Source organism: Oncorhynchus kisutch, linkage group LG29, assembly GCF_002021735.2.
Source record: "Oncorhynchus kisutch isolate 150728-3 linkage group LG29, Okis_V2, whole genome shotgun sequence".
NCBI classification, from domain to species: Eukaryota; Metazoa; Chordata; class Actinopteri; order Salmoniformes; family Salmonidae; genus Oncorhynchus; species Oncorhynchus kisutch.
In genome coordinates this window covers 32735201-32760248 of record NC_034202.2, presented here as the reverse complement: position 1 = coordinate 32760248, position 25048 = coordinate 32735201, and the positions used below count along the sequence as shown (strand labels likewise).

Sequence of the window (25048 nt, the reverse complement as noted above, 5' to 3'; positions counted from 1 at the left end):
ATGTAAAGAATCCAGACAGTACATCTCTCCACAATAGTGTACAATCTTCATAAATGTGTTCAATTATAAACCTACTGATGTCTTGCCACAGTTTACTTACATGCATACAATGCCAAAAAAGATATACAACTGTTTCTGGGTGGTCATTACAAAAGGAGCAATTTGAGTTGATATTTTCCTTAAACTTCTTCATATAGTGGCTGGCAGGATAATATTTATGAATAATTTTGTTAACAAGTAGGTATGTGTGTGGCAACATCCAAACTTTTTTCCAACAGATATTATCAATAAATCCATTCCAATAAGGCATGACAAAAGGTATAGATACAACATCCTGCTGAAACAAGGATCGTATCGCTCTGTTGTTGAAACAAATCTTTCCTACTGATGAGTCAACAGGGTCAACAGGAAGAAGGTAGGCTCTGAGGGTCAGGTCTTGACATGTTCCTGAATAACATAGCAACACCTGAGGGAATGGCATCTAAAACAATTGCAAAATCTTTAGGTATTACAGGGACCTGATTTTGGCTTAACTGCGTTGGGGAAAAGAAAGTCGCGTTAGGAAACCCCTACTCTGTGCAGTGCGCGTGTGCAATAGCTCAATTCGCCTTTGCACAACTTCTAAACGCGATTTAAAAAAACTTTTATAAAGGATAAATATACAAAACTTAATCCACTCTTTTCATAACAGATTGTAGTTTTGGGAACAGAAAACTGTATTGAGATCAAATGATTCATCGATGAGAAAATGTTCAGAATGTCGGACAAAATCCATCTCGTTACATCTTCTCCCACTGCCCGCCATCGGGCTTCCTCTGAAAACGCCAAGTAGATGATTCACATTTATACATCCAGTGAAATATCTGTCTCATTGTTCTTTGGTAAAAAAATTCATATTTTTGTTGTGCAGCTCAACTTTTATGGTGCATTACCGCCATCTATCGTTCTGGAATTGTAGTTTGTTGCTTAACTATTATTCTGTGTTTAGATATAATTGAGTAATTATGCTAATACCAGAGGCAGTGTGAGCACTGTCTAGAGCAGAAGCAATACAATTGAACTCGCTTAATGGGATAGGGGAACACTGTCTGTCTAGCTATTCGAAATACATTTGGGTTATATCGCTACTTGATAGAAATATATACATTACGTAAGGGGGCTATGCGTTCTATGGAAAATAATGAACCACGTTGAAGGCGTGTTCCACGACTTTCTAGAGTGGAACTGAACTTCTACGGAGTTGCATTATTTTCCATACAACGCAGACTCCAGAGTTGATTTAACCATTGCTATAATTTAACATATTTGCCACCAGAAATGTGTTCAACATCCACTGAAGTAGCTAGCTGGCAATTTGACTACATAGCTACAGTAGTTGCCGTGGTAACCATTAAAACAGACTTGCTAGTTTAGCTAACCAACCCATCAGTCCAAGCTTGCCATTATGAAAATCCAATTCAACAATGGCAGTAATGTTTTCAATTGGACTTTTGCTTTCAAAAGCAGCTCAAACATAGAACATGTAAAAATGAACTATAACCATTGAATTCATACTTGCAAAAATACCTGCAATTATAAACTGGGTGGTTTTGAGCCCTGAATGCTGATTGGCTGACATCCGTGGTATATCAGACTGTATACCACAGTTATGACGAAACATATATTTTTTTACTATTCTAATTATGTTGGTAACCAGTTTATATTAGCAATAAGGCAACTCAGCCGTTTTTGGTATATGACCAAAATACCATGGCTAAGTATTCAGTTCTATAATTTATTATAACATGGGAGAGAGGGGGCAAAGGGCAGGTCGAGGATAGGCAGAGGTTCGTAACCAGGTCAGAGTCCGACAGGTACAGGACGGCAGGCAGAGGTAGGTAATCCAAAACAGCATCAATAAGGGACAGAATGGTCAGACCCAGAAGGACGAGAAAACACGCTAGTAAGACTTGACAAGACGAACTGGTAACTGATCAGCAAAAAACACAGGTATAAATACACAGGGGATAATGGAGGAAAATGGGAGACACCTGTTGGTGGAGGTGGAGACAAGCACAAGACAGGTGAAACAGATCAGGGTGTGACACTAAGGGCTTTGCAACAGCCGTGGTATATCAGACCGTAATACCATGTGTTTGACAAAGCATTTATTTTTACTGCTCTAATTACTTTGGTAACCAGTTTATAATGGCAATACGGCACCTTAGGGGTTTGTGATATTTGGCCAATATACCACGGCTAAGGGCTGTATTCAGGCACTCCGCATTGCGTCATGCTTAAGAACAGCCCTGACCCATGGTATATTGTCCATATACCACACCCCCCTTGGGCCTTATTGCTTACTTATAAACTGGGTTGTTCGAGCCCTGAATTCTGATTGTCTGACAGCCATGGTATATTTAAACAATAAGGCCAGATTAGGTTTGTTATATATGGCCAGTATACCATGGCTAAGAGCTGTTCTTATGCACACCGCAATGCGGAGTGCCGGGACACAGCCCTTAGCCGTGGTATATTGGCCATATATCACAAACCTCTGAAGTGCCTTATTGCTATTATAAACGGGTTACCAATGTAATTAGAGCAGTAAAAATACATGTTTTGTCATACCCTTGGTATACAGTCTGATATACCACAGCTGTCAGCCAATCAGCATTCAGGATTTGAACCCCCAATTTTATGATAGACCATTTACCACGAGTATGACAAAACGTTCCTTTTTCTCTTCTAATTACGTGGCTAAACAGTTTATAATAGCAATAAGGCACCTCGGGGGTGGTGGTATATGGCCAATATACCACGACTAAGGGCTTTATTCAGGCACTCTGTGTTGCGTTGTCCGTTGCATGCACTGCACTTTAATATATATATATATATATATATAGCGAACAGTGCACATTTTTACCGCTAAAGGCCAGCAAAACCCTACCAGTAGAAACATTTATCAAAGACGATTTGCCTTGAGATATAGTACTTTGTAGGCAGTCATACAATAGTGCGGTCGATCAAGAAAGTATAATGCTCCGATATAACTTGTGTTGGTGTGTATTCTACGATGAGGTAACGCTCAAATCAGGTAAGTCTTCCTCTGATCTAGGTCACCAACCAAATTTTCTAGTCGAACCCACTCTTAAAAATATTTGCTTTCATTCTTTTAAGCGCAAAAAGCAACGTGGACGTTCGCCCCAAATTCATTTAGCATATTTTTAACTGGTTTACTGCTCCAGACTGATGTGTGCGTTTATTAATTCTGCACAGGTTGAAAAGCAGCATATCACTAGCCATATACAAGCCATATAAGCAATGCTATATGCTTTAGCGACCTATATTTTCTATCAATGATTTAGAATGGGACTCCAATAGATATCTTGACATTGAACAGTCAACCCTGTGCAGACTCTTATCTTTTTTGGTACTGTACTTGCGGTGGCTTGTTTTTGAAGACAGGTAAGTGATAATGTATGTGTTCAGATGGACCTACGAACAGTAGGCATACTGTTAAGAGATCTGAAAAACCAAGATCAACCAATGGGAAATATGATTATACTCTTCGGTAAAGTATTTATTTTTAGGGCAATCTAGGTTGAAACGGTACACATACTTAGGTTCAAGAACCTCGTTAGACATCACAGTAAAATAGAAGGATGTATTGTCAAAGGAAACAGTAAAATAGTAATGTACTGGGAAAGATGGCTTGATGGGTTAGTTTGTGGATGATGGGTTAGTTTGTTAGTTTCTGAGGGTTGGAATTAAGATTGCAGTGTGCTGTATGTGAGTGAAAATAGCTGTAAGTAGCAGTAAAGCCATATTGTTGTCTGTTAGTCCCCACCCCCTGCCCCCCAAAAAACAATAAAACAAAACATTGACATGCACAAGACTGCAAGGATTGCACTCCCAAGCTCAAAGATCACTCTTTGAGATCCAGAACCATGTGCTGTGAAGTTGAATGAGTCTACCCACTGGGCAAACATTGGTTGAATCAACGTTGTTTACACGTCATTTCAATTAAATTATGTTGATCCAACGTTGATACATTGAATTGACGTCTGTGCCCACTGGGTAATGTCATCAGAGAAAATGATTAATCATTTTATATTTTCCCCTAAACTGTAATGGCTATTCATGTTGTGGCGAAATCTGCTCGGAGCCTTCACCGTGCGCTGCCACTTTAAGAGCAGTAAGGAAGGAGGAGATAAAGAGAGCTCGTTCAGCTCTTTGGGAGGGGGCTCTTGGGTGGCGCGACAGTTTGATTGTGTGTGCTGTGCTGCAGAAGTTTTGTTTGTTTTCAGCGTGTGTAGTTTATAGAGTATATAACTCAATCATCGGTGTAATCGCTCTAGGTCGTGGTTGTTTTCGTTTGGGACCGCGCCCGTTATGGATCGCATGGATTGTTGCGAAGCTTTACCATACAAACCAACAAACCATCGGACAGTCAGACAGTACACCTGCACGCCTGAAGACCACAGCTAAGATCTCTCTTATCTTTTTATCTTTCTCTTCCCTCTCATTCCAGTGCTTTACCCTGCAACAGACTCTCTATTTTTCAAATGCACTTCCCATTGAAGTTCATTAGAGCTGGACTATTATTTCCCTGCCAGAAGTGTTTGGAGGGACATTTTAGTAGGTTGCTTGCAAGTTGTATATAATGTGAACTGTATTGAGGTGGGGTGTACTAATGACATGTGGCCGTGAAGACTGTGGACATTTTTAAGGCCTTTGTTGTGTCGATGAACACCCCCCACATTCATACCCTCTGCACTCATCCACTAGAAAATAATAATACAGATTATTGCAAATCCTATGTTGATGACTGGGTTCGTTCTTGTATGAAGTTGCTGTTGAATTGCTCTGCCATTATTAGTATTAGTAGTATTGTATGAGGTATTCTTGTTTGGGTTACCCCTGTGTTGTGATGTGGGTTTTATATGGTGTGTATTCTCTTTTCTCTCCACTGGCTATCTGGTAAACAGGCTACACTCTAGGCAGTCTCTTATGCTGATGTGTGTGTGTCTGGTAGTGGTACTCTCTATTCTACTCTTTTCCTTTCGGCATGGTTAATACCTGCCTGGCGCCTGAACAAAATCTTTCTTTACCCTCTCTAATAAATACCGCTACAATGTATCATAAAAAATGCTGAATTCTGACTAGATGGTTACAAGGTGAGAGATTGTAAACCCCACTACCTTGATTAACCTGGGACTGATAGTTGTACTGTAATTTCTGTTTTAGTGTGATCAAGCAACTGAGCATGCCGTTTGTGGAATTCATAGCAGGATGCCTCTCAGGTAATGTATAGGAGTAACAGATCTTTGTGTATAAAAACATTTTTGGACATGAATATGGAGGGTGAATTTGACTAGGCGTATATGAATATGTTCTAGGAGCAGTAGGGTTGGCTTTTGGTCATCCAATGGACACAGTGAAGGTACAAGTATTGGACTCACTCAAACTTTATGATTATATCCACTAATTTAGACCAAGGAATCTAAACTTGTTGACAAGTCACATAATATGTATATTATACTCCATATGTAGGTGCGTCTGCAGACCCAGGTTAAATACAAGGGGATTTGTGACTGTGTGGCTAGGACATACACTCGTGAAGGGGTAAGGTTTTGAATACTTTGGTATTATATGACTCATCCCACTGTGCATAGCATGTAATTTCAATGTCAATAATTGGGTGATATTTGGTTGAGACGAACAATGAGATTACAACCTATATTCACCAACTCAAAAAGACAGCCAAAAGTTAGATGAATTTCCAGTGTGTTATGACTAGTCTTTCAACCATCTAAAAGCACAACCAAATTCCAACGAAAAAAACAATGTCTTCTTTTTGGTTTAGTTTTCACTCAAATGTCTATCACTGCGCTTTCAACCATGCACAGCAATGTTCAAGTGGGAATACAATGTCAGGATTTTAGTTTATTTATACAATATATTTAATGTGTTATTGCTGTGCTTTATCTAATAGCAGAACCAAATGACCTGGATTGCTGTTGAGATTACATTAAAAGTACATAGTGCAGGGGATCTATGCCGTTCGAGATTCTGCACAGATTATTACACAAAGTTAAAGATCTCCACAGACCTGTGACGACCTATGCATGTTATCTTGAACATCCACACTATACATTATTACATAAAAATACATGTATAGTTACAGCAACCTCAAAATGTGGCCATGGATATGTTACTCATTTTGAGGTAAAATGTTACATTAGTTTGTAAGATAGCCTTAACGAAGGCTATTTACTGTATTACAAAAGTAATATTCAATTGTATTTGGTTGACAACACAAACAAATATTAACATTTAAAGGAGATCTACTGCTTGGATAGTTCCATCTGTGCAGCTGGCTTATGCCCATTCTTTAACTTTTATTTTTTGGTTGAGTTTGAGACGTAAATCCAACATAAAATTTGTTAACAAGTTAATAGGCTATTTATTGTATTTTAAATATTGAATTGTATTTGGTTACATTTCAAATGTTTACATTTGAGTTATTTAGCAGAGGCTCTTATCAAGAGCAACTTACAATTAGTGCATTCATCTTAAGATAGCTAGGTAAGACAACATCACAATCGTATCAAGTACATTTTCCCTCAACAAAGTATTTATCATCAAGGTCAGTGCTAGTGGGAAAAGAGAAGTGCCTTTTTTCCCTTTTTTTTTTTTTTATTGGGAGGAGGGGGGCGCTGGGGCGCCGTGAGAGTTATTTAAGATACTCTTCAAAGAGGTAGAGTTTCAGATGTTTTCCCCAAAATAGGAAGGGACTCCGCTGTCCTGACTTTAGGGAGAAAATTGTTCCACCATTGGGGTGCCAGGACAGAGAAGAGCTTTGACTGGGCTGAGCAGGAGCTGTCCTCCCGTAGGGCTGGGAGGGCCAAGAGACCCAAGGTGGAGGAAAGGAGTGCTTGGTTTGGGATGTAGGGTTTGAGCATAGTCTGAAGGTAAGGAGGTGCAGTTCCCTTGCTGCTCCATAGGCAAGCACCAGGGCTTCGACTGGAAGCCAGTGGAGTGTGAGGAGGAGTGACATGGGAGAATATTGGTTGAAGGGTTAAAGAGGCAGAGTCAAGAGACAGGTGGGAAAAGGATTTAGCAGATGGAAGAGAGGATAGGATAGAAGAGGAGAGAGTACCGGGAGAGAGAGAGCAAAGATTGCGGTGGCGCATGACCATCTGGGTAGGGGCTGAGTGGTTAGGGTTGATGGAGAGAAAATAAAAAGTAGTTATCATAGACCTGGAGGGGAGTTGTAGTGAGATCAGTAGGCAAACAGCCTCTAGTAAAGACAAGGTCAAGCATATTTTCTGCTTTGTGAGTAGGAGGTGACTGGGAAAGGATGAGGTCACGAGGAAAGGAGTGGAAAGAAAGAGGTGGAAATAAATGAATTCAAGTCCTTGTCGGGATGTTAAAGTTGCCCAGTACGATGAGTGGTGAGCCGTCATCGTGAAATTAGCTTATCAAGGTGTTAAGCTCGTTGGTTGTCAACACAACCAAATATCAACATTTGAACAAAATTTATCTTCTGCTTGGATAGTTCCATCTGTGCCACTGTCTGGCTTTAATTCCAGTTTTGTTTATGAATTAATAATCAATATGTTGGATTTATGTCTCCATCTCAACCAAAAATCTAATTTAAAGAATAGGACTAAATCAAAACAAACTTGAAATGCACTTTAAATAAAGTTTGATTTGATTTAGTCCTATCCTTTAACTAGATTTTTGGTTGAGATTGAGACGTGAATCCAACATATCTATTATCAATTTGAAAACAAACTTGAATTAAAGTCAGTGGAACAGAATATACATCTCCTTCAAATGTTGATATATGCTTGTGTTGACAACCAAACACAAAAAATGTAATATTTATCTGTATGTTTATCTGTATGTATAAAAAACATACTGATGAGCTTGTTTAAAAGCTACGTAAGATTACATATCTTCGTTGTTGAAGTATATAAACAAAGTATTGGTTAACTCTTGAGGTACCTCGGGTCTCCACCGAATTACAGTACCAGTCAAAAGTTTGGACACCTTCTCATTCAAGGGTTTTTCTATTTTTTTTATTACTATTTTCTACATTATAGAATAATAGTGAAGACATCAAAACTATGAAATAACACATATGGAATCATGTAGTAACCAAAAAAGTGTTAAACAAATCTAAATATATTTTATATGTGAGATTCTTCGAAGTAGCCACCCTTTGCCTTGATGACAGCTTTGCACACTCTTGGCATTCTCTCAACCAGCTTCATGAGGTAGTCACCTGGAATGCATTTCAATTAACAGGTGTGCCTTGTTAAAAGTTAATTTGTGGAATTTCTTTCCTTCTTGATACGTTTGAGCCAATCAGTTGTGTCAGACAAGGTAGGGATGGAATACAGAAGATTGCCCTATTTGGTAAAAGACCAAGTTCATATTATGGCAAGAACAGCTCAAATTAGCAAAGAGAAATGACAGTCCATCATTACTTTAAGACATGAAGGTCAGTCAATCCGGGAAAATTTCAAGAACTTTGAAAGTTTCTTGAAGTTCACTCACAAAAACCATCAAGCGCTTTGATGAAACTGGTTATCATGAGGACCGCCACAGGAAAGAAAGACCCAGAGTTACCTCTGCTACAGAGGATAAGTTTGTTAGACTTAACTGCACCTCAGATTGTAGCACAAATAAATGCTTCACAGAGTTCAAGTAACAGACACATCTTAACATCAACTGTTCAGAGGAGACTGCGTGAATCAGGCCTTTATGGTCATATTGCTGCAAAGAAACCACTACTAAAGGACACCAATAAGAAGAAGAGACTTGCTTGGGCCAAAACACGAACAATGGACATTAGACCGGTGGAAGTCTGTACTTTGGTCTGATATGGTCCAAATTTGAGATTTTTGTTTCCAACCGCTGTGTCTTTGTGAGACGCATGGTAGTTGAATGGATGATCTTCGTATCTGTGGTTCCCACCGTGAAGCATGGAGGAGGAGGTGTGATGGTGCTTTGCTGGTGACATTGTTGTTGATTTATTTAGAATTCAATGCACACTTAACCAGCATGGCTACCACAGCATTCTGCAGGGATACGCCATCCCATCTGGTTTGCGCTTAGTGGGACTATCATTTGTTTTTCAACAGGACAATGACCCAACACACGTTCAGGCTGTGTACGGGCTATTTGACCAAGAAGGAGAGTGATGGAGTGCTGCATCAGATCTAGGTGCCAGCCCAGGTGCGCAGGTTTGTCAAGAACTACAACGCTGCTGGGTTTTTCACACTCAACAGTTTCCTGTGTGACATCCAGCCAACTTGACACAACTGTGGGAAGCACTGGATTCAACATGGGCCAGCATCCCTGTGGAACGCTTTCAACACCTTGTAGAGTCCAGTAAATCTTAGTATTTAGGGGAGCTCTCACAACAATCAATGTCATGATAGAACATTGGTAATAGTCAGTGGCAAATATCATAGCTAAGCAGCGATGGGCTTGGTTAAAACCCTGGATGGGATACCAAAGGGTAGCTTCTGATAGATCAATTCTCCAGAAGGAGGTGCTGCCCAACCTCTAGTTTTTTCTTCTTCTGATAGTAGATTTTATCATTGAAGATCTGAAGTTCTTTTAAAAGGTACAAATTTAACATATTTTATTCAAGGTTTGTCTATGTTGAAATGTGGTTATCATGATGACATAATCCTGTGGTTGAAATCTTACCCAGAAAACAACAGTTGATTACTTTTTTCAAATCTAATATATTTACCTCGTAGATTTCACATCACAATACGTTGACAAATTATGTTGAAACAACGTTGAGTCAACCAGTTTGTGCCCAGTGGGATGTGTCGATGAATGTTTTATATTTTCGCTACAATGTTGTACCATCATTAATTCCTTAACTATTCTATTTTTGTATTTGTTGGATCAGATCCCTGGGTTCTTCAAGGGCATGACATTTCCTGTCCTGACTACTGGCATCACCAACGCTGTGGTCTTTGGTTCCTATAGCAATGCTTTAGACTGCCTCACCCAGTCCCAACGGAATGACCGAATCCAAGGCAACCCTGCCTCGGCATCAGCAGTCTTCGCAGCTGGCTGTTTCTCAGGTCTGGCACAGGTAATATGGAACGTGCTTTAAATAGCCCTGAAATATGGCATTATGTGTACTTTTTAACACCAAGCTTGTCTTTGCTGCCAGGTGGTGGTTACTGCGCCTGTTGACCTGGTGAAGGTACGCTTGCAGTCCCAGACCAAGGGCTGGGCTGGGGTCGGTGGTGGTGGGTATCGAGGTCCCATTCACTGTGTGACTGTCATCCTGAGGGAGGAGGGGCCAAGGGGACTGTTTCGAGGGGGGTTGGCTCTTACCCTGAGAGATGTACCCTGCTATGGAATCTACTTCTTGCCTTACGAAATCACCTGCAGGTTTCTGACGGAAGAAGGCAAACGGCCAGGTCAGTTGGAGAGAGAGATTGTGTTCCAGGCCATCTTTTCATGTGAAAAGATTGCTATATTATATGTGGTTCCTGAGATGTTACGCTCATCTCCAGGCATTTTGAGATATAAACTGTTATAGGTCACTGCAATAGAGACGACTTGGAGTGTGTGTGTGTCATTAACAGTTCAAAGGCCATGCTAGTCTGTGAGAAGAGAGCGAGTCTGTGTCTAGATTTGACCGTTTATTGCTGATGGTTTGAGTGCTAGTGCAATTACATAGATTTTCAGGTAATTATTTGGTTTGTATCTGCAGGCACATTTGCAGTATTGATGGCGGGTGGGGTGGCAGGCGTGGTGACGTGGGCCTTTGCCACGCCCATGGATGTGGTGAAAGCGCGGCTGCAGATGTCCGGTGCTGGGGGCCGGGTGTACCAGGGGGTCCTGCACTGCATGAGTGTGAGTCTGAAGGAGGAGGGGGTGAGAGTGTTCTTTAAGGGGCTCCTCCTGAACAGCCTGAGGGCCTTCCCTGTCAACGCCATCACCTTCCTCAGCTATGAGAGCCTGATGCGTTTCCTCACCCGGCCGTCTGCAGACTGACCACAAGACTATATGCATCTCCTGGATACACTCCGGTCGTACCAAATGATGGAAAGAATAGCAACATTGGATGGGCAAACCATTATGTGAAATGAACTGGTATATACAGTATACCTTAGCATGCTATACTCAGAATTATATCTGCTAAACTGGAGTTTCACACTTTGTGTTATCCTCAATGTGGGCACTCAGACAGGGCTCATGATGCTGTTTTAGTAGGACACAGTGCTGTGATATCATAGGGTGTCACCATACTTATGGATGCAAACTGTCATACAGCATCACCTCTCACAGAGCTATGGTACCATCAGTATTTTATATCATGAGACAACAAAACCTTGAATATGAAAAACACCTGGAAACCAAATGTTTATACCAAGACATGGTGTATTTATGTACGAACTTCATAGCCTTCATTTATAAAAACTTTTTAATAAACAAAATGTGAAGCAAATGGGAATGTAGTTGGTTTATTGCTGACAACCAATCCTCAATTCAAATAAACTTTTAGTTAAACCCCCTTCCCCAAAATGTAAACATTTAGTAAAATGATGCATCTTTTACTTAATGATTCACCCCTTTGGATTTATTCACATTTTGTTGATTGACAAAGTGGGATTGAAATGGACTTAGTTGTGATTTGTCATTGAGCATCACAGAATACCAAAGTGAAAAGATTTCAAAAATGTTAACATATAACAGTTGTTGCAAAACTATTCAGCCCTTTTGTTTAGAGAAGCCTAAATTAGTTCAGGAGTCAAATGCGGCTTAACAAATCACAAGTTACATGGACTAATAGGGGTTGACATTTATTTTAATGACTACCTCTTGCTCTGTCCCCAATACATACATTGAACTACAAAGACTAGGTGGCTTTTCAAAAGCCTCAGAAGGGCAGTGATTGGTAGATTAAATATCTGATCTGGTATTGTTATCCATCTTTAAGCATGGTCAAGTTTTATGCTGTGGATGATGTATTAAACCACACAGACAGTCGTTCTTCTCAACTGAGCTGCAAGACAGGAAGGAAACTGCTAAGAGATGTTACCATTGGTGCTTTTAAAACCGCTCCAGTTAAATGGCTGTGAAGGGAGAACTGAGGATGGATCAACATTTGTTACTCCACAATGAAATGTAAAGAATAACCTTTCTGGCCTAAATGCAAAACCTTATGCTTGAGACAAATCCAACAAGTCACTGAGTAACTGCCGCCTCCTTTTCAAGCATGGTGGCTGCATCATGGTATGGGTATGATTGACGTTGGCAAAGACAGGAGTTTCAGGATAAAAATAAATGGGATGGAGCTAAGCTTTACACCAGAGGAATTTACCTTTCAGCATGACAATAACCAACAACCCAAGGCCAAATCTACACTGTAGCAGGACAATAACCTACAACACAAGGCCAAATCTATACTGTAGACAGTGGATGTTCCAAGTGGCCAAGTTACAGTTTTGACTTAAATCTGCTTGGAAATCTATGGCAAGACTTAAATGGCTGTCTAGCCATGATCCTCAACACCTTCCCAGATCTTGCACAATCCAGGTATGCTAAAGCTCTTAAGAGACTTACCTAAGAAAATCACAGCTGTAAATTGCTGCCAAAGATGATTCAGGAGAGTGAATACTTATCCATTCAAGGTATAGTTATTTTTAATTTACATTCTAATAAAATATTCCACTTTGACAGAGCAATAATGTAGATCAATTACAAAAAAACTTAAATTAATTTCAGTCCCACTTTGTAACGCAACAAAATCCAAGGGGGTGAATACTTATAATACCCACTGTATTTCATAATGTCCGATAGAAGGTCATCTCTTCATACTTGTCTAGTCACAATGCTAACCCATGTAAAAGCAAATTCATTAACTTGTAACAAAAATGGAAAGGAAAAAAATACAAACATTAAATTTGGACATTCATTGTCATCATTTATTTATTTTATTTAGCTAGTCATAGAGTCTTATAGGGAGTCATTATCATCAGTCATAATTTCAACCTTGGAAAAAATATTTCTTAAAATTAAGTATCAAAGATTAAGCCTCTTGTTAGTGGTGCAGAATTTCTCCTGACTAACACAATTTGTGGTCCTGAGTTTCATACTCTTTCAACAACCCTGATCCATTTCTCCTGCAGTTTGGGTAACTGCTCCAAATCCTAGCCACACTTTTGAATCTGGTTGTGTGCTTTTCTGTAGTTGTATGTTTACTTGTTTGTCCAAAAGTCTGTGTGTGACATTTCATTTGTCTCTTGACTTCTATGTGTGTGTCCTGTGTTACCGCAGATGTAATGTCCAGTTGACCCCTGCGTTCACGCCTGGCTTACGAAGAGTTAAGACTGCCGTGTCCGGGTCAAACTCAAACTCCACAGAAGACTCCCCACCATCTGTGGAGGATGGGTGAAGAACATCAGGCACATTGTAACAATCCCCAATGTTCACAACCCTTACCACTTTCTGCACTAGCCTGCCAACACAAAAATAACTTCGCTGCAACAAGTTATTTTTCCATTACATTACCAGACCAGAAGGACATTCAGGGGAAACTCCTGGCTCTACACGTGACACCATGTTGCCTGGTTATTGATGGTACATGACTAACCTGTCGTTGTGAGGGTGACAGCATCAGGCTTCTGAGCTCCCAGGATGTTCACTTGCTCTACCCAGGAGGCCGTGGTAAACTGGGAGTCAGGAGACAGATCACTGCAGCATCAGAGAAAGAGACAGGTTACACCAGATACAGAAACAGGGAGAACATGGCCTGGTTGGAATGATAATGTTAGTTAGAGGGACAGACCTCGATGAGAGGCTGTTCGCAGTGAAACTCAGGCGTCTGTGAATAAACTGCTTGTCTGTCTTATGTTTAAAGGTGTGACCATCATCTATGTAAATCTCTCCTTCTGCTTTGCCCTGGAACAAAGAGAAACATTTAAATGATGACAAAGCCCCTGCAAGTAAAATGGTACAACAACAATGGTAGTGATATCATAGTGGTGTAAACGAAGGTTATACCTGTGAGTCAAGGGCCACGTAGAGGGTGTAGGGATCGTTCTCCATGCAGGATGAGGACCTGCGAACACGGTTCTTCCGGCAGATAATGGAACCTCCTCGCTGGAACACTGGAATCTGAGAGAGGAAGAGGTGGTGGGACAGAGAAGAGAGAGAGAAAAGCGAGAGAGTTATTTGTGGGGAAAGGTGCTGAGAGGTGGGTGATGGCTAAAGACCATAGGAGTTGAGAGAAACAAACAGCAGATCCATGTTAACAGATAACCTACTGAGCTCATGGTGACAGGGATAGAGAGGTTCTGAGCTCCGTCATGTCTCTGGAACGTGTGGACGTCATACCAGACCTGTGACGGGGAGAGAAGCGCGAGGAGGTATCAGGTTGATTGAACATGTGGTATATTTCAACAGGCAAAACTCCAGGTCAGCCTTCCCTCTCTCTCCATCCTCAAAACTCACCTCTCCATTCCCAGGTAAGTAGGCTGTGACCCCACTAGACCTTTCATCTGTTACAGGGTGAACCAGAAGATCTCTGCCTGATGGAGGGAGAGGTAGCCTGGGGTTATGCATCATCCTCACCAGGTTGAAGAGCTCAACTTCATCCAAACATTTAATTATTCAAAAGTATTGTACCATAAAAAGTTAAGTACATACCGGTCTAAAGGCCACTCTCCCTAACCTACTTACCAATCAGGAACTCATTGTCAATGGAAAATGTGGCAATATCCTCTGGATACTCCACCCACAGGGGCCTATAGTACAGAGAGAGAGAATACAACCCAAGGTGAATCAAAATACAAGGATTCTCTCTAATATCCTCTCAAAGACTGGTGCCAGCTATAGACCTTCAAAACATAGACGCGGCAGGGCTCGACATTAACACTTGTCCGCTTGCCTGGGCATGTAAAACAAATAGTCAGAAAGACGATTATAGAGTTAAGTTTTCCGCATGGACAAGTAAAAAAAAAAAGCCTACTCCGATCAGAATTAGATAGTGTGCGGATCAAAAAACCTGCACACCCAGTAGCTCTCCACATATGGGTTTTATACAGTAGCCTATCAGTGCAGTATTTTACTTTGTGGGGGGTTTAAGTGCGTTTCTCAAGGCCACAGCGGCAGGAGACAATACATGGAATCAGAGACCAGCAGCCTTCCATTGTCAATACCAGTGATAATAATGGTTATTATGGTGTTACAGAAGATTGTTTATTTTTGCACTTAGTGACTTGAGCTGACAAGTAAAAAGTTTTTAAAAATTAACTAAAAAGTGTCTAAAAAAAAGTTAATGTCAAGCCCTACATGGGGCTTGATGAGCCTACCTCATGACAGGCTGGCCAGTGCGTTGGGCATGGTAGAACTGCAGGTACCAGTAGGGCAGAAGGGTGTAGCGCTGACGCACAGCCTCCCGGATGAGAGCTGTGTTGTCAGGGCCAAAAAGCCAGGGCTCCCTCCGCGGGGTGTCCAGGTGGGCGTGGGCACGGAAGAAGGGCTGGTAGGCCCCCGCCTGGTACCAACGCACCAGCAGCTCCGCACTGGGAGTCTTAAAGAAACCACCCACGTCAGCTGGGATGAGAGGAGTGATTAGGATACTTAGTGATAAGAATTACCATCAAACGAGGATAGACCGAGCCATCCAATCTGTGCAGCACAAATCCCTGCCAGCCTCACCTCCACAGAAGGAGATGCCAACCAGGCCCAGGCTGAGACACATGGGGATGGACATCTTCAGGTGGCCCCACTCAGCTGCATTATCACCAGTCCAAACTGCACCTGGAGGAGAGTGGGTGAATGCGTGTGTGAGAGAGTGAACACTTCAAGAGTGGGTTGGGGTTCAGTGAAGACATACAGTATACAACATTTATGGTAACCAGAGGGAGGTGTTATTGAAGGGTCTAACCATAGCGCTGAGACCCAGCGAAAAAGGCCCTGGTCAGGACAAAAGGCCTCTCCAACCCCCCGGAGCGCTGGATCTGACCCTCTGCTGTCGCCATTTGCTGAGAGAGGGAAAGAAGGGAAGACTGAGTAGTGTTGGATCCTGTGTTTTACATTATAGCCATTACCATATATATGATTGAATATTATCTGCTGTTGGCTTGTGTGGATATATGTAGGTGTTATGCAACATAGCTGACTTGAAACATTGTTAAAAGTGTCAGGGCCAGGGGACTTTCTCATGCTGGAAAAATACAGAAGACAGGGCACATTCAGAGCGTGGGGTTGCGAGAACAAGCAGTCTTCTGTTAGATAACAGGAGCCAGGTGCGAGATAACGGTATGGAGCATGAGAGCCTGGATGTTCTTCACAAGCAAGTTACATCAACAGAAGCGCCAAGAGGCGGGGACCCGCCTGAGCGCCTGCAATAGGCTGAGCAAGTTTAAACCACGCCCAGTCTCTACTGTGATAGACAGTTCCAACCCGTCTGTTGGCCTATCACAGTATAAAGAATACTGTTTTACATACGTCTTGTCAGTTCCCTGTTCTGCCCTGCGTGGTATTACAGTGAGCCCATATACGAAAGTTGCATTTGCCATTTATTACTTAGCTAATAAAAAATACATAGTATAAAATCGGTGACTCATTGTTATATTTATCCTGATACCAGATTTGAATTTACCCAACTCTAACAGTAGATGGCAGTAAATAAGTAAGGATGCTGTAACTAATCCAAAACAATCCCAACAGTGTGGACAGTGAACACCCCCGGGGCTATCTAGTCCTAGTAACGCCCTTCCCTTCCCCTTCCTCACCACGTAGAAGCCGTAGAGGTTGTGGATGTCTCTGTGCTCCCAGGGCCCATGGAGGGCATCCTTGTGCATGGTGACCTCTGGACCGTTGAACACAGACGGCTCGTTCATGTCGTTCCACGTGTACAGGTTCTCCATCGAGCCCTGGAGAAGAGAAACAGGAGATAATGACATGTCAGTACATCTGTGGTCTCAGTAGCTCAAGGCTCCAGCAGCTTTACTGGTTAACCAGTGACATCAATGCTAACTGACTCATTGAAGAGGACAAAGTTTCCAAAGGAAGTCAAGAAAGAAGAAGGAAAGAGAAAAAGTAACTGCGTTTAAAATGTGGAGATGAGACTAACTGACACGGGGTTTACTCACCTCATACTGGTCATAGGCAAACATGCTGGCCCACCACTTCCTCATCTCAGGGTTGGTAAAATCTGGGTAACCTGCATTCCCTTTTACAAGAAAATATAGAGTACATAGACATAACAGTTCTAAACAATTCTAGCCTTTGGGTGACTGAATCAGTAGAAAAACAGGCAAATCTTATACTGCATTGACATTTATTGCCAAAATATTGCCCTGGAGGTAGAACTGAGCCATTTCTGTTAGATGGGGCAAATTGTCTATTTCAGAAAAACGTATGATTTAGCTTTTTGGTCTTAATTTAAAAGGTTAGTGCTAGGCATTTGTCCATCTGTGTGGACCTTGCTTCATGCACAGGGGCATTGTTATGTTGAAACAGAAACTTCCTCAAACTGTTGCCACAAAGTTTGAAGCACAGAATCGTCTAGAATGTAATTGTATGCTGTAATGTTAAGATCTCCCACCACTGGAAGTAAGGGGCCTAGCCCAAACCATGAAAAACAGCCCCAGACCATTATTCCTCCTCCACCAAACTTTACAGTTGGGGCAGGTAGCGTTCTCCTGGCATCCGCCAAACACAGATTTATCCGTCGGACTGCCAGATAGTGAAGTGTGATTCATCACTCCAGACAACGCGTTTCCACTGTCCAATGGCAGCAAGCCTTACACCATTCCAGCCAACACTTGGCATTGCGCATGGTAATCTTAGGCTTGTGTGCGGCTGCTCGGCCATGGAAACCCATTTCATGAAGCTCCCGACGAACTGTTATTGTGCTGACGTTGCTGCCAGAGGCAGTTTGGAACTCTGTAGTGAATGTTGCAACCGAGAACAGACTATTTTTATGTGCCATGCGCTTCAGCACTCGGCGGCCCCGTTCTGTGAGCTTGTGTGGCCTACCACTTCGCGGCTGAGCCGTTGTTGCTCCAAGACGTTTCCACTTCACAATATCAGCACTTACAGTTGACTGGGGCAGCTCGAACAGGGCAGAAATTTGACGAACTGACTTGTTGGAAAGGTGGCATCCTATGACGGTGCCACGTTGAAAGTCACTGAGCTCTTCAGTAAGGCCATTCTATAGCCAATGTTTGTCTATGGAGATTGTATGGCTGTGTGCTCAAATGTATATACCTGTCAGCCATGGGTGTGACTGAAATAGCCGAATCCACTAATTTGAAGGGTCCACATACATGTCCACATACTTTTGTACATAGTGTACATATTGACGTGTTCCTACCTGGCCAGCACCAGCCCTCATAGTCTCCGCCATCTTTGTTTTTTATGTAGTAGCCTCGAGAGCGAATCTCAGTGTGGATCTTATAGCTGCTGTCCACCTTAATGTGAGGGTCCACTATGGTCACCATCTGTGGACAGCCGGGACAGGAGAGGACGCAGTGAGTGGAGGAGGAAGAGAGAACAGTGCCAAAATGTTTTATTATCTTCTCATTACCACACACACACACCATTTCAAAATCCTGTTTCCATCATTAAGTTCACCTTGCGTCTCTTATCCAGGAGGCCCTGCAGCATGTCTTTGGGCTGTGGGAACTTATTGTTGTCCCAGGTGAAGTAGCGCTTGCCGTCCGTGTGCTCAATATCCAGCCAGATGAAGTCATAGGGGATGTCGTGTTCATCAAAGCCCTGGTCCACCGCACTCACATCTTCCTGGTCGTTGTAGTTCCAACGGCACTGGTGGTAGGCCAGCGAAGAGAGAGGGGGGAAGGCCTGAGTTCCTACGACAGCCAGAGAACAGGTCATTTCTAAAGTGAAGGTAACACTTCTGGGATAGGGAGCAGTGAAGCTATATACCGACCATGTATTGAACATTAAAATGTGCTTGGTGTGAATGTGTAGAATATACAGTGAGTGACGTGTACCTGTGTTCCTGTTAGTGAGTGTGTAAGTAGTGTACCTGTTAAGGAAGAGTACTGTGTGAACACATCATTAGGTCGTGGTCCCAGCATAATGAAGACGTCAATGATGCCACTCTCAGAGATCCATCGGACGTCTGTCTGAGGGACCTCACTGGAGCCCTGAACGCAATCAAACATGCACAAAGATGATTCAGAGATCAAACCAAGTGGATCCAAGGGCAAAGAAGGAAAGGCTTGACAGTGTGTGAGATCCAGTCACACACACACCCACCTGTCCAGAGCTGACATCCACCCATGTCTCTGCTGCGTTAAGCCAGAAGAGACCCATAGTCCTGTGGGTGTTGTGTGAGAGGAGGACAGGCACTGCTCCATACAGAGCCATAGGGTTAAAGAGCTCATACTGGAACACATCCAGGTTATAAAGCCTGTAGGGGTCTCCTCCACTAAGGAGAGGAACAGGAATCACTGGGTTAGCACTGGATGACCAACAAAACATCTGTTGTTCTGCCACTGAACAAGGCAGTTAACCCACTGTTCCTAGGCCGTCATTGAAAATAAGAATTTGTTCTTAACTGACTAGATACTGACCTAGATAATAAAAGTAAAATAAAAAATAAATCAGAAAACTACACTTTGATGAGCAAATGACATTGGGGCAAGGGCGTTTATAGTCTCACTCTGTGTTTTTCAGTCTGAGGCCGTCTGCGTGTTCAGGGATGCCGTAGACGTGTTCTACTCCAGGCAGGGAGAAGTCCAGACTGATGGAGGAGGGACCTGGAGGACAGGAGGCAGGTTACATTAGAGCAGTGTTTTTATTTATATATATTTTAAAAATTAAACACATGATGTCAATAGGTGAAAACAAATAAATGGACTTGAGTAACAGTTTGTTTTACTATGGAATTGTAGTGTACAATGATGTACCATTAGGCTTGGTGTCAGCATGGGTCTTGAACGTCTCCTCCCACATTCCTGGCTGATCCACCTCTTCTTCTGCCTCCTCCTCCTCTCCTTCTGACACCTGGAAAGAGAGGGGTTTTGTGGAGAACCAGAAAAGAGGCCAAACGTGTAGCTCAAGTATCTCAGAAAAGTGCTACTCGTACACACCCTAGTTCAAAGTTCACATAAAATTGATACCAGAAGTTGGAGCTCTTTCCGCGCCCTACTAGGCTACTACTCACAACCTGTTATCTCTACACACTTTGAACACAAAAAAAAATTGACAGAACGGGGTCTATAAATGCACCAATAAACCCATGCAGTGTTTGTATCAGAACAATAAGGTATTTGGAATAGACCACCACACACCTTTTCATGCTGCTCTGTGTCCTCTTTCTCCCCAGCTTCCTCTGTGTCTGTTTGGCTTTTGCTGCATCACACAATAATACATATCAATGTCAAAAGACTGATTGATTGCTATAGAAACCACATAGAGAAATGTGAAGAACAAGTAAAGCAATATAAACTGCTTTTCATCACCTGGATTGACATGTTGTTAGTGATCAATTGAAGGACAAACTCTTTCCATTTGATAATTGTCATTGAGTTAAACATGCATTATGTACTGGCATTTTGTTGACATAGCAGTTCATCTTAACTTGTGTTTGCATTGATCTTAATGTGGGGGTTGCACAAAAATGTGCAGATTTTAAGTTAGGAATCAGCCCATAGAAAATGACTTGGTAATGGGCTTGGTAATATGCCCACATTTCTAAACTTTGCAGGACAATGATTCAGAAGATTTTTTATTTGTTAATAATTATCCATGGGTAAACCAATCAAATCACTGAACAATAAAATATGACATGCAATAATTTGTTTAGTTTAGAGGGTGGTGGGAAGCTTAGTAAATATATGTACACTACACTGAGCAGTAGACGTTGTACAGACTTATGGAGAAATTGCACACAGCAACATGTTTACATAAATTTACTAGAGCAACAATAAATATAAGATCAAAAGTAAAAATCTGTTGACTTCATTTTTTACTTGTGGCATTTCTACTATAAGACAATACAGCCGCAAGCTATTTCAGTAGTTCAACTCAGGTGTCACACAAACATTACATCAAGAGGCAAGCTAAGACCAGTTACCTAGAGAAAACGCTCTTGATCTTATCCCACATGCTACCGACTGTGCTACTTATTTTGTGGGAAATACTGGAGGACATGGTGAGAAACAGGAGGGAAAGGAAAGGAACAGGACGGGAAAACAGATCAGTACAGCACAGCTAAGTGCATTTTAGAAAACCTTTGAGACAATTATCAAATTCAGCAGGAGAGCACAAGTGGAAGCCTTCATTAAAAGCCTTCCATGAAATTACACAACATATATTACACGGCAATATTCCGTCAAAGTCCATCACAGGTCTAGTATATGCATTCAATTGCATTGTTCCATGTGATATAAATGCATGGTTTCATCCTGTACATGCAAGACTGCATAAGCGACTCACGTGTCCTTGCGTATGCGGAGCTGCTCGAAGGCTAGCAGGCCCCGGGAGTTGAGGGACAGCAGCACCTGTGGGCCCTCCATGATGTCCAGGCGGAAGGGCTGGGCACTGAGGATGAGCCTCCAGTCCTCCCCACCCAGAGACAACACCACCCTGTGCTCATCCTGGGCCACCACTGACATACTGCATTGGAGAGAAACAGCCATCACACCCATGCCAACACACCCACTATGGATCTTCTCTATACTTTACATCCATTACAAAACCATCCCAGAATGTGAGGCATCAATAGTGGGCTGATATTGAAATGAACAAACTCACAGTTCAGTGGGAGGGTCAGTGATGAGAACATCAGGCACCTCATATCGAGCCTTGATGGGCTTCAGCTCATTGATCTTCACTCTGGTCATGTTCCCCTGAAGGCGATACAGCTCGAGCAGCAAGAGCACCTGAACACAGGCAATGAAATTATCACACGGTTTACACGATGTGGAAGAACACTAAGTGTATGGTGGATTTCCATTGTGTGCCATTCAAGTAATCCATTATAAAAGCAAAGTCATTTCACCCAATCTCCATGACAACTTATTTACGTGTGCAGCAGGTCTTGTTCATTCTAACCTTATTATTGTTATTCAGGAGCTGCACTGTGAGGTGGGAGTCACTGAGTTCCAGGGTCTCCAGTAAGGCTGTGTATGATGACTGGCCTGGCTTCATCGCCCTTTGACGACTACACACACACACACACACACACACACACACACACACACACACACACACACACACACACACACACACACACACACACACACACACACACACACACACACACGTTATTTCGTTTAGGTCTCAAAATGTCCATCTAGGTAACATTATTGTTGTTACACATTTTTCTACAAGTGAATTGATGGTAGGCAGCCATCACCTGCAGAAGGCACTCTGGTCACATGTTTTGAAGTTGCTGCGATCCACAGCTTGAGTGATGCTCAGGAAAACAGACAGCACGAGCACACGATATAGGCACATCCTAGGGAAGAATGGAAATAAACAGTGATGTAACTATGTTTGCAATTGTCATATTCCAGCTAGCTAAATCATGTTGCTGCTGAACTGATTAGTTAGGTAGGTCGTTTTTCTCTAGGTAGCAAGCTATCCGTGACAAAAGACAACTGACCAAATGCGGCATTTATAGATAATATCCACAAAGACTGATGCAATAGTACACATGTTTTCTGTTGTAATGGCTTACTAGCAGGCTAACTGAACCTGAATTCTGAAATAACTACCGTTCAATGAAGCTCGCCATCTTGATTCAGCTTGCTTACGCTCTCTATTCAGCTTGCTTACGCTCTCAAGCCTCGCCCCTTCAAATCATGTGCACGCAGATGATTTGACAAATAGAAAGTATAGATGCCTATAAGAAACAAAATGTGTTATTTGGGGGACAGTCAGAGCCAACCCTGTAGACGTATTGGCACATTTTCGAATTAGACGAACTCCTGTTATTGCCTTAACTTGAAATGGTAGTGGGATGCTATAATAATAAACGTTCTAAACATGGTGCTTTCTGTTAACCGTTGCTAAGCGTTTCGATCTTGAATGCGCTCCACATTGCCGCGAGTCATTCAATGATTGGTCCGTTCATTTTGACGAGGGAGGCGCGTGTGCATAGCAAAGGTGAGGTAAACACGTTGGGGTTTTGGAACGTTCAGATATAAATATACTATGTAGAACAGGAAGCACGTCGGCTCTATTCGTTCATGTAATTTCTATTTGCAACGTTCGGCAACTGAAAGTAGCCAGTAGTCCATCCCAAATTAATGGAAAAGATGGGTATGGTACTGTCTAAAATGAAATGAGAAAGATGCCACGTGGCATGAACTCAACATTAGACTATTTCTGAAGTTTGCTATTATGGAAAGCAGGAAAGCAAAGGCTGGCTTTTTCAAAAAGAAATTTGCATCCTCTAGCTCTGACTCCAAAAAGTTTTGGGACACTGTAAAGACCATGGAGAACAAGAGCACCTCCTCCCAGCTGCCCACTGCACTGAGGCTAGATAACACTGTCACCAACGATAAATCCATGATAATCGAGAATTTCAATTTCTACGACTGGCCATGCTTTCCTCCTGGCTACACCAACCCCGGCCAACAGTTCCGCACCCCCCGCAGCTACTTGCCCAAGCCTCCCCAGCTTCTCCTTCACCAAAATCCAGATAGCAGATGTTCTGAAAGAGCTGTAAAACCATTACCCGTGCAAATCAGCTGGGCTAGACAATCTGGACCCTCTCTTTCTAAAATTATCTGCCGCCAACCCCTATTACCAGTCTGTTCAACCTCTCTTTCGTATCGTCCGAGATCCCTAAAGATTGGAAAGCTGCCGCGGTCATCCCCCTCTTCAAAGAGGGGGATTAATTAAATACAGTAGGGAAAGAGGTAGTTGTTTGGGCTAAATTATAGGTGGGCTATGTACAGGTGCAGTAATCTGTGAGCTGCTCTGACACTTGGTGCTTAAAGCTAGTGAGGGAGATAAGTGTTTCCAGTTTCAGAGATTTTTGTAGTTCGTTCCAGTCATTGGCAGCAGAGAACTGGAAGGAGAGGCGGCCAAAGAAATAATTGGTTTTGGGGGTGACTAGAGAGATATACCTGCTGGAGCGTGTGCTACAGGTGGGAGATGCTATGGTGACCAGCGAGCTGAGATAAGGGGGGACTTTACCTAGCAGGGTCTTGTAGATGACATGGAGCCAGTGGGTTTGGCGACGAGTATGAAGCGAGGGCCAGCCAACGAGAGCGTACAGGTCGCAATGGTGGGTAGTATATGGGGCTTTGGTGACAAAACGGATTGCACTGTGATAGACTGCATCCAATTTGTTGAGTAGGGTATTGGAGGCTATTTTGTAAATGACATCGCCAAAGTCGAGGATTGGTAGGATGGTCAGTTTTACAAGGGTATGTTTGGCAGCAGGTGTATTTAGAGTGAAGGATGCTTTGTTGCGAAATAGGAAGCCAATTCTAGATTTAACTTTGGATTGGAGATGTTTGATATGGGTCTGGAAGGAGAGTTTACAGTCTAACCAGACACCTAAGTATTTGTAGTTGTCCACGTATTCTAAGTCAGAGCTGTCCAGAGTAGTGATGTTGGACAGGCGGGCAGGTGCAGGTAGCGATCGGTTGAAGAGCATGCATTTAGTTTTACTTGTATTTAAGAGCAATTGGAGGCCACGGAAGGAGAGTTGTATGGCATTGAAGCTTGCCTGGAGGGTTGTTAACACAGTGTCCAAAGAAGGGCCAGTAGTATACAGAATGGTGTCGTCTGCGTAGAGGTGGATCAGAGACTCACCAGCAGCAAGAGCGACCTCATTGATGTATACAGAGAAGAGAGTCGGTCCAAGAATTGAACCCTGTGGCACCCCCATAGACTGCCAGAGGTCCGGACAGCAGACCCTCCGATTTGACACACTGAACTCTATCATAGAAGTAGTTGGTGAACCAGGCGAGGCAGTCATTTGAGAAACCACCCTCTGCCCCCAGCTGTGCTCTGGACACCATATGTGAACTGATTGCCCCCCATCTATCTTCAGAGGTTGCCTAGCTCAACA

General features: G+C 42.5%; 2 protein-coding genes across 6 annotated transcripts; one reads left to right on the top strand and one right to left on the bottom strand.

Annotated features, from left to right (window-relative positions):
• Positions 1 to 310: 310 nt before the first annotated feature.
• slc25a45 (solute carrier family 25 member 45) lies at positions 311 to 12943 on the top strand. 4 transcript variants are annotated; one of them, XM_020466043.2, is made up of 7 exons: positions 311 to 415; positions 5230 to 5285; positions 5382 to 5425; positions 5536 to 5607; positions 9923 to 10111; positions 10193 to 10445; positions 10742 to 12943. In XM_020466043.2, the coding sequence occupies exons 2-7, from the start codon at positions 5249 to 5251 to the stop codon at positions 11023 to 11025; spliced, it is 879 nt and encodes a 292-aa protein (XP_020321632.1). In that variant the 5' UTR covers positions 311 to 415; positions 5230 to 5248; the 3' UTR covers positions 11026 to 12943. The 4 variants fall into 4 exon arrangements, with proteins under 4 accessions (XP_020321632.1, XP_031664760.1, XP_020321631.1 ...); XM_020466042.2 differs by lacking the exon at positions 311 to 415 and adding an exon at positions 2936 to 3076; XM_031808899.1 differs by lacking the exon at positions 311 to 415 and adding an exon at positions 2945 to 3076 and having other exon boundaries at positions 4341 to 5285.
• Positions 11480 to 23033, bottom strand: LOC109874222 (neutral alpha-glucosidase AB). 2 transcript variants are annotated; one of them, XM_020466040.2, is made up of 25 exons: positions 22737 to 22866; positions 22376 to 22477; positions 22072 to 22180; positions 21772 to 21899; positions 21454 to 21633; positions 21092 to 21157; positions 20307 to 20367; positions 19923 to 20019; positions 19676 to 19772; positions 19270 to 19441; positions 19037 to 19157; positions 18622 to 18857; positions 18362 to 18488; positions 17136 to 17215; positions 16776 to 16916; positions 15926 to 16022; positions 15697 to 15798; positions 15348 to 15591; positions 14716 to 14780; positions 14488 to 14564; positions 14301 to 14375; positions 14038 to 14151; positions 13823 to 13935; positions 13628 to 13728; positions 11480 to 13412 (listed from the first exon to the last, which is right to left on the bottom strand). In XM_020466040.2, the coding sequence occupies exons 1-25, from the start codon at positions 22754 to 22756 to the stop codon at positions 13303 to 13305; spliced, it is 2835 nt and encodes a 944-aa protein (XP_020321629.1). In that variant the 5' UTR covers positions 22757 to 22866; the 3' UTR covers positions 11480 to 13302. The 2 variants fall into 2 exon arrangements, with proteins under 2 accessions (XP_020321629.1, XP_020321630.1); XM_020466041.2 differs by lacking the exon at positions 21092 to 21157 and having other exon boundaries at positions 22737 to 23033.
• Positions 23034 to 25048: the final 2015 nt, after the last annotated feature.